Consider the following 10,457-nt stretch of genomic DNA (forward strand, 5'->3'; position numbering starts at 1 on the left):
AATCAAGCAATCAATATATTATCCTCGATGAAAGTGAGATATAAATCACATAATCGTTTCCCATCACCTCATAATCATCTTATAAAGTCATTTAAAACAAAAGAAAATCGGAAAGGCCAAAAAAAACTTGGATGGAACGTTTCTAGATGATGATATATCTGAAATATTGTCCGCCAGAAATGTTGATCCTCATTTTCACAAAGTACTCCTTGATAGACGTTGATCCTTTCTTGAGTGTTTGCAACATAGATCGAAAATGAAGAAGACGAACACAAAATTGAGTAACATTAATTTTTATTACAGTAAAAAACTCTAAAAAACAGTTACATTTAACTTTTTTGCTACAGTAAAAATCTCTCACATAAAGTCACATCTCAACTTGAATTAAAAATTTAAATCAACGGCCCATAAATCTCTCAATAGTGTAATAAATTGTTAGGCCTCCTATGACATTAGTGTATGCTAGGAGGAAGGGCAAGAAGGGTAATTGGCAGGAAGCAGGGGAAAGGAGTGGGATTCGGGAATAAGTTGCTGAGTTGGCAGAGTTAGTTACGGGTGTGAGCAAAAGGGTAGTTAGGCCGTAGGGTAGGGGGATGAGTGGGCTGTCTGGATTTTGAGTAATTTTCTATTTCAGACCTTGGAGGCTGGGAACCTCGAATTCTCCCATTTCTATCGTCTCTCGGATACTTTCTAGTTTTCATTATTCCTGTAATTCTCTGAGGAGGAATTCACCTCTCCTTGAGATTCTGTTGGTTTAATTAATAAAAGGAAACAACCCAATTTTTTTAGCGAATCCGCTTGTTATTGTATGTTATTCATTGAATTGTGCAGGAACGTAACAGTTTGGTATCAAAGCATGCTCCTCCTCAGGCCTACGTTGCGGAAGGGGCGACCTGGAAAGGCCAGAGTGGGCCATCCAGAGTGGGCCGCCGTGGACGTTGGTGTCGGAAGCGTGGTGGTATGTTAGGATCCTGATTGAGTCTCACATTGCTAAGTATGGGCTTAGCATGTGAGTTTATAACCACTTGGGCGCCATCTCCTTACAAGCTAACTTTTGAGGATGAGTTCTACCCAAAGGTTATAACATAAATTTGAGACGCTTTAACACACCGAGTCACATGCCCTAACATCGATTCATAAATTGAGGACAGGAGCCAACTTATCAGAAATTGATCCTGTCGAGAATATACTCCGGATTCATATCTCTTCCTTCATAAAATCAAGTGAACCAACTTTTTTTTATAGGGGAAAAAAAATCAACAAAGTTAAAGCAGGGCACACTTAACTAACTCATGTCCTCTGTCTGAAGTTCATGAGCATTAACCAACTAATATGTCTACTGTCTGAAGTTCATGAGCATTATTTTGGTGTGTCCAACTAATCTGTCAAATCTATAAAATGGGGAAAAGAAAAAAAAAATACTGGTCAGAAAAAAAAAATTCAAAAGTTCCGGCTTATATAACTACATTCCCTTTCATGTTTCAGCTAAAACCGTTACCAAGTTTACTCGTCAAGTAGCTGACAAATGTTTGTGAATTACTACTTTGTTAAAAGTCATGTAAATCATGCACATAAACATGAATCTGTAGTTTGAGGATATTGTGATGACTGATGTCTGACGAGGACCACCTCTCGTTGTTTTCATTGCCCATCACCATAAAAATAACACAATCTTGTTTTTATATGGCCTTTAGAAAAAGCAAAGAGTCGTTTTAATTTCAAAATTATCCCCATCCAATTCCAACAAGCTAGCTAAATTTGGATGAGCACAAAAAAAAGCTAGCTATCTGGTTTGCCTTTTATCGTGCCAAATTGGAACTAAAATATTTGGCTGCCGAATAATTGTGCCTAAACATGTCACGAGGCATTCATTAATTATCCTGTTTTGTTTTGTTTTGTTCCATTTTTTCCCTTTATTGGAAATTTGTTGCCTAATTTAGTGTACTCGTTGAGATCATGTTCATCTAAAACTAATTACAAGTACAAAATATATACTCCTTTTAGGCATTGTGTGGGCATTCATTTCCGATGTCGTCATATTTTGTTCTTAAATTAGCATATCTAGTAACTTATTCAGGTTTAGGTTTACGTTATACACATCGTTCATTTTATTAATTCGAGTTATGTTCTCAGAAATAGTCACACTTAATTTTTTTACTACAGTAAAAAACTCTCACATAAAGTTACATCTCAGCTCGAATTAAAAACTTGAATCAACGAACTAAACGAGCATTTCTGTCTCATGGAATATCCAAGTGTCGACCAACTTTCCAAATATTGCCACTTATGTTTTTCATCTTGTAACCTTAATCAGCAAAAAGAAAACAAAACCAAACCAAACCAAGAATAAATAAATAAATAAATAACTTCTTAATTAAGTGAAGTGATACCAGAATTTCAAAGAGAACACTGATTGAGAAGTGCAACTATATTATACTTCTATTAAATGTTACATACCATTTTTTTTTAATTCGAATTTTTTACAATCTACAAAATTTAGTATTTTCATGTAACATGATTGAGATCAGATGGGAAAAAAATAAATCGTGTCTTCTTCTCTTTTTTTCCCCTTTCAGCAAATATGGGCCTATTGGTTTGAAAATGATGGGGGAGAAGAAAAAGATAATTGCAGAAGATAAATTATATGACTTTTGAATGTTGGAGTTCACAAATCAACACCACAAATATGATTATATATCCAATTCAAATATCCCGGTCGCAATTTTATGATGTTGATCGCTCATTCAAGGAGACCTTTGTGCTTTGTGTACACGCTCTTTTCAAGTAAAATATGAGGGTCGCCAATTTCAAAGGTCAGTATAATGACACTAAATCAATATTGAAAGAACAATATTTAAACAAAGAAAATAGAAAATTAGCAACTACTGTATTTTTAATCTCATTAAAAATAAAGTTGCCCTTCTGCTTTTGGAAACAAAATTTCCTTCTCTTTTTCTTATTGTGTGGCCGGTCATCTCTTAAAAAGGAAGGAGAAAATTCCTTCATAATCCAGTTTTCAATTTTAACTTAAGTTCAATTACAAATAAAGTAACATCTTACTTTTCCTTTTGAATTTAATTGGAAAACTTGTCGAACAAGTAAACCGGATTACTCGGAGAGCAAGCAACTAAATCCCAATGAGATTTTTTCAGTGTCGCACGCCCCCTATGGTCCCACCACAGTGTGTGACAAAATAATTAAATAATCACATTATTTAATATATAATTAATTCTTCACGAGTGAAATAAAATCCTAATAATTCATCTTCTCTTGTAAATAATACAAGGATGACAGAGGGACTTATAGACTTATAATTCCGAGCTCAAATAAAATAAATAAATAATTAAACTCTTTAATTAATTTTTTTATTCTATTAATTCCAAAAGTTATCTCACTAAAAACTTGTAACTGCACTCTCGAAATTATAGACCCAATTTACTTCTAAGAACTTGAAATTATAATTTTTTGTAAAAGTTTTAGGGTTAAAATATAATTTTTTAAATAAAATGAATATGCATTGTGCCCCTCAAATTTTCAATAATTATAGGCTCCGGCATTATTCTATGTTAGCCGGATCTTTAGTTGTGCATCATCCCAACGTGAATCATTAATTCCCTATAAAATAATACAATACAATACAATACGTCAAAAATTAATCGTATTCAATAATACGACATAGACCGTATTAATTTATACAATACGATGATCACAATAAATATTATATTATTATATAATATAATATTCTAATATGATCAAATAAATATACCTTAAATATATTAAATCACCTCACTTAAACGGATTAACTTTTTAAAATGTAAGTCTAATCCTATATAAAGTCTAATTTTTCTTCCTCAATTTTTTTTTCATCTCTCCATATATCGTGTCAAACGAACATGACGTAAATGGAAAGGGACCGTAATAGTAGCGATGACAAAAACAGCAGTAATGGCAAAATCAAAGATGTTATAACAGAATACGTGTGACAACTGACAAGGATTAAAAAAATAAAAAATAAAAAAAGGGTGACAACGATATCAATAGCAACAGGTTATGGAATCTGCCCTTAAAAAGAAAAAATAATTAAAAAAGTGTTTATATTGGCATTGCCAATTTTGTCACAGGAAAGATGTTAGGATTGCTCGAGTGGATTTGTAAAACAGGGCCAAATTAAAACTTCTTCCTAGGAAAAAAAAAATGATCAAAATAAAAAATGCAGAATAATTGCCGCGAAGGGTAGGAATTTTTATAAACTATAAAAATATAAGAAGCTTACAACAACTGCAATTGTATATTTATTTTACAAAGTATTCTCTAAACTTTGATTACTTCAACTGGTTGTGATTTAAAAATTCATATCGATTAATTGATAGGCTCATCTGGGCACCCTTCATTAAAATTCATAGATCTATCTAATGAAGTTTCGAAAAACAAAACCTTAAAATTAAGAATCAAAGTACTTGAATTGTACGGAAATGAGTAATTTTGTTGAGGTATTACTTTGAAGAATATCTGGAGTACATGCAATAATTCCCCTAAAAAAGTACGTATAATAATTCTGAACGCAAAATGTTAATAAACATATATGTTGTTACAACATCAACTCAACTAAATGTTCACGTTCTTGAAAAATAAATAATTGTTTGATTTTTTTTTTTTTATTTTTTTGCTAAATGTAATTCTTTGATGTTCAACCATTTCATAAGAGATAAATTTCACTTTCTTCTGTAACTTATAGACTTTGTCACAAAATGCTTCTTAAACTTTAATTTTACCTATTTCTTCCTTGCTTTAGTTACTCTTGTAAATTTCCCGCTCCATTAAATTCTTTCTTCTACTATTGTTGTTGGGTGCCATTAATGAAACTCCAAAATTTATTAGGTCAAGTAAATTAAGGAGAGAGTTAGTGTGATTGCACGATGAGGAGCTCATAAAGTAATTATTTATTACATTGTTCAATGACATTTATTATTTTGAGTGATACATGCCTTTTCTATTAAAAATCTTAACATAAAGATTTTTTTTTTTTTTTGGTTAATTTTTGCAAGTCACATGTTATATTCTTCTAAAAATTTAACGAAACATAAAATTTACAAGAGTTATTGAAATTTATGAGAAAATAAAACTAAAAATAAAGTATAGGGATATTTTATAATAAGACTTATAATTGGAGGGAAATGTAAAATTTATTCTAATGAGTTTTATAAGACTAAATGCGGATAAATCAATTCAAATATCTAATAGCTATGAAGCGATCATGCGATCCTGTTTTACCGCTACACTATGACACTGGAATGACTATGTAAAATTTGATGTTAATACTATAAATTTAAAAGAGCAATTCTATTTATTTTTATAAGTTAAAACTCTATTACTCGTATAAAATGAATCTTGTTAAATGAGTAGATGAGATCCAAGGTAATGATAGCCATATTTTCACGAGTTATGGGGATTTGTCCCACTGGATAAATAATAAATATCATTATCAGAAGATAATAAACATTATTGAGGAGAGAACTCTCTGACTCACCGTTTTATTTAATAAGACATACTGGGACACAAAACTTATCAGAGAAGCCATGGAAGATCGGACGTACGTACATTGGTCCACAGTTGCAAAAGACACGTGGACCACAAACAGCCTACATTCACACAAACTCTATGAGACCGACGGTGACACTATCTTCCTATGTGCACAGTTGCGTATTCTGAATTCCCATGTCCATGTCCTGCCATAAAAAAGCTAGAAAACGACAAGACAGACGAAAACGACTTCCGAACTTAAATAAAACGCCAATGCCAACCAACCAACGAAAACCATAGAGCTCAGCTACAGTCTGCAATAACATTTCGTGAAAATTATGGTCAACTAATCGACTTTATATGTGGCCCCCACACAAGCCCAATCCGACGGTCATTATTCTTCTAATAAAGAAACGGTTTCTTGGTCTTGCTCTTCTACTTCTTTTTTTTTTTTCTTTTTTTTTTAAGTGTCTTTTTCTTTTTCTTTATGTGAAGACCGGCGTTCGCCGCGTTACATGCATTATTTGATACTAATAATCCTATTGGTTAGCGAGAAGAAGAAGAAAAAGGGAAGAAACAAATTAATTGAATTTATTTCGATATTGTTGGAGTGGAATGTCGTTTCCTTAATATCACATAGTGACAAAACTAGTTACTTTTAGGCAATAAATGTTTGGTGTTTGTGTGCTCGTTGTCCGTAAGTCGTTTTCACATAAAAGTTGATTTTGATATGACAGATTTACCCCATGGTGCAAAATGTTGACATGATGGGGTCATGTACCAATTTGGTGTGAAACTATTATTCCATGAGTTTCCTTTCCAATTAGCAAAAGAAATTTAGGATTTGAAATTCTGAAAAGAAAGACCATATATTATTCCAAATTTTAATGGATCACAAAGTCATTCATAGGAAAAGAAAAATAAAAAATAAAAATCTTGGGCAAGAACAATTCAATAGTTTAGGATAAAAAGTACAATCCAAATATGAATAAATCAAAGTTCAATATTGTTTGGAGTGATGTCCAAAGTTTTAATTCATGTGATGCGACATTATGGTAGCTGAATTATCACATTAGCTTGTAAAGTAAGTGTATTTTTTTCTAGTAAAAGAAAAGAGATCAGGTTTTTATGTTTCGATCCTAAAGGTTATTTGAAAATCTATTGGGAGCACATGTGAAACAATTTCATGTTTTGGTCAAATAATATTTATGAAGTATAAATGTCACTTTAACTCAAGTCATATAATTCGCCCGACTAATGAGAGATATAAGTTAAGTCTTGTTGCATACAATGAGATTAATCACAGAGAGAATCTTAATAGATTATCTTTCACCGTTATGCCACTAAGAATTGGGCTCATATGTCCCATTTTTCTTTATCTCATTTTGTGTACCCCTAATAATATCATGGCATCTCATTAAATGACGTGATATGAAATATTAGTTGACATAATCTTTTAATGACGTGTCATGATATTGTTGGAAGAACATAAAATTAAATATGAATAAGTGAACACAAAGGCTGAATCCATACCACTAGAGTTGTATAGTAACATTGTATAACTTCAAACATAAATAATCTTATAAAAAATAACTTCAAGCATAAATAATTTAATAAAAAAAAAAAGAGGGGTTCATGATAAGAGTGCCAAACGACTCATAATGTATGATCCATTATAAGCTTTTTCTTTTTATTTAATAATTTTAAGTTGATGTGCACATTGAACAATAATTTATATGAATTATCAGCGAGAGAAGAAAGTTTTCAAGAGGAAGGGTATTAGAGTGATAAGAGGAATGGTAGGTTAACATCTTGCGGCAGAGGAATATTAGGTTACACTTAACGATAAATACCACATTAAACTATTAACAAATAAGTTATAACGCTTATGTTGAAATAATATTTGAGACTGATGAAGATGTAGATCCAAATTTCCTTTCTAATAATTTAAATTAAAATACAAAAAAAAAAACCCCCCAGTTAGTGAAACTTTACAGGTAACGTTTGCCTACAAAATTTATTTTGTATGGCTTTCTGTTTCAATTACTTCATTTAAGTACCGCCTTAATGCATAGATTAGATTAACGAGTACAAAAAACTAGCTGTTTTAGTCATTGACAAATTATAATGAATTTGGCCACTTGGTCTAATATAATTTAATATAAAAGGAAATAATTGAGTTGATTAACAATTCGATATGATTAAAAGCTGACGTGATATTTGATAGCGAAATGATGGAATACAATTAGTTGTATTTTGTCTGCTAATCAATTTTTCATATCAGTCAATTGGATAATTTCCAATTATTTAACAAGAAATCCAATTATCCAATCTTCTCGCTTAGCCACACTCCCAACTACTAATATATAGACAATTAATTTTTTACAAGATCCGATGCTCGTATAGGATTTCGTCATTGTCTGAATAAGTAAACAAAACTTTATTAAATTACGTATAATTGAGATATAAATTTAAAAAATTTTGAAGAAAGCAACCCCATTGGAACCATCTATTATCGCCTCGTGGGTCTCGTCTGATAAGCAAGAGTTGTACTCCAACATCTTCCTGCCAAGCTAACCAAGCCCACCGTCAATAAAGAAAGAAACTCAAAAATCAAAATACATGTATTAGGGAAAAAAAAAAAAAACAAAAATGTGTGGAAAATACAAAGAAATACTTCACTACACGTACCAAAATATCAAATTTACATGGAAAAAAAAAGGGCATACATACATCTTTTTTTCAATGTTTAGACCACGAACAATTTATTTAAACCGTTAAAAAAATTGTTAACTATAATTTAATAAAACTAAAATAATTTCTTGAGAATAAAATCATTTTTAATCTTGATCTAATGGCTTAAGTTTTAAAACGGCACATACATTTCAAATTCAACCTAAGTTTTTAAGGTAAAACTGACAGATGATGAGCGGAAACTAAGGTAAAAGTTAAAAACTGGCTGATAATTTGCGGAAAATGGAGTGAAAAAAGTAGTTCCAAAATGGAAAAGAGTAGATGTGACGGATTGTATCATCTGTATTATTTTTTCAACAGGGGGTCATTGTCGTTGATTTGTAACCTATGCTTTTCTTTCCGCACCAACCCCACCCACATCATTAAAAGAGGGGAAAAAAAGATAAAAAAATCCAAACCCCACCAATCATTTACCAATGACTCCCCATTCCATTTTTATACTACCAAAATGCCCATCTACCCTCTTCCCTCTGTAGCCTTATATATCATATATCAACCAATAAATCTTTCTTAAATTAAAAATAAAAAAAACAAAATCAAAATCAAACGTATAGCATTGAGCATCAAAATTGACGACAAACCTCACAAGGACATAAACAAAAAATAATATTCAGTTCAATGAAAAAAATAAAGACAGGAAACAATTATAAGGTGTAGTTAGCAGTGGAAAATTTATAGGCAAATACAAAAATACAAATACAATCCTGAATCCTCCAAGTTAGAATTACAATCGCAAATTACTAAAAAAAAAAAAGAAAGAAAGAAAACTACAGTCGTAAAATGCTTCCTCTAATGGACAACAGTTGTCTCCAAGATACGTAGTGTAAACTAAATCTCAAAAGAACATTAAAAAAAAAAAAAAAAAAAACACAAAACTCTTAAAAAATTAAAAAAAAAAAAGAAAACAAAAAAGAAAGAGAGGAGAGAAAGACCTACCGCTATGGAGGATTAAAATTTCCTAACAAATATATTCCGTAAATTCCCGGTGTTATATTTTCTTTTTCATTTCCTCAATTGATTTTTGTTTCTAATCTTCGAAGCCGGTTTTCTCCCAAATTGCGTTTCGAACCCTGCTCAGATCCCTCCCTTTGAGAGTCCTCCCAATCCCTTCGTGCACCGAGAAGGAGGCGATCCTTGTCCGCGCCATCTGCCTCGCCAGGAACTCATGAGGCGGAACCCTAACGCCCTCGTCGCAGTCGCCGCCGCCGTTAAAGTCATCGTCGTCGTCGTCGATGCTGTCTCTCGTCCGGTTGTCCCTGTACTCGTCCCTCAGAATCTTCGACCAGTCCGGAATGTTCACCGGAAGCGACGCCGCCGTCGCGCCGGTCAGGTCAACGGCCGGATCGCCCGACGATCGCTTCGACGAGGCCTTCTTCGAGATCAGCCGCGACGACGAGATCGGCTTGCGGAACTCGGGCGAGTTGGAGCGCGCCGAGTTGTAGATGTCCGACTCGTCGAGTTCGAATGCCGCGGAGTCGGCCGCCACCGCCGTGTGGTGGTGGTGGTGGTAGTCGCGGTCGCCGGGGAGAAACCGGTAGTTCGGCCGAGCGAAGTAGCTCTTACTCGTCGCCATTGTTGAGAGAGAAAGAGGTCGAGGTTTTTCGATGGGAGAATTTGAAATGAAAAATCCCAGAAATCGCCTGTGTTTCGGTTTCTTCTTTCTTTTAAGCCTATCGGTTTTCTTCTACTGGGTTGGGTTTGGTTTGGTTCTCTAAAATTAGTATTTTGATCCGCTTTTATAAAGAACCGGTGTGCCAAATGGATAAGGCTTTACTCCCTCTCTCTCTCTCTCTTTCTCTTTCTCTTTCTTATTTTGAGTTAATTACCGCGAAATTACAGAAAAACACCTCACAGAATTTTTCACTAAATGACACGTAAGATTTTTATTTATCGAACTTTACGAGATTCAATATCTCGGGAGCCGGATTTTATGCGTCGCGTAAATAATCGTAATAGATATGGACGGAGTCTTATGATCCGCAAAAATGATTCATCTCCTACACGTGGCGGAGTATGTGAAGCCGTGAAGGTAACTGACCAACACCTTGTCTTGTAAAAGTAACTGGTATTAACCATAAAATCTTCTTTTTAAGTTTGAAATTGACAAACTAACTCCTTTAACCTTTTTTTTTTTTTCTCCTTTTAACTGAAAAACAAAAGAATAAAAACCAAAGACCAGAGAG

General features: G+C 33.0%; 1 protein-coding gene across 1 annotated transcript; it reads right to left on the reverse strand.

Moving 5' to 3' along the window:
- Nucleotides 1-7,798: 7,798 nt before the first annotated feature.
- On the reverse strand, nt 7,799-9,989 carry LOC21391043. The gene is made up of 2 exons (XM_010099885.2): nt 9,211-9,989; nt 7,799-8,085 (listed from the first exon to the last, which is right to left on the reverse strand). The coding sequence occupies exon 1, from the start codon at nt 9,845-9,847 to the stop codon at nt 9,302-9,304; it is 546 nt and encodes a 181-aa protein (XP_010098187.1). The 5' UTR covers nt 9,848-9,989; the 3' UTR covers nt 7,799-8,085; nt 9,211-9,301.
- Between the last annotated feature and the right edge of the window lie 468 nt (nt 9,990-10,457).

This window comes from Morus notabilis, unplaced genomic scaffold (genome assembly GCF_000414095.1).
Source record: "Morus notabilis unplaced genomic scaffold, ASM41409v2 Scaffold196, whole genome shotgun sequence".
NCBI classification, from domain to species: Eukaryota; Viridiplantae; Streptophyta; class Magnoliopsida; order Rosales; family Moraceae; genus Morus; species Morus notabilis.

Coding starts and splice junctions, on each gene's coding strand:
- LOC21391043 (XM_010099885.2), bottom strand. CDS start 9,847: ATGGCGACGAGTAAGAGCTACTTCGCTCGGCCGAACTACCGGTTTCTC.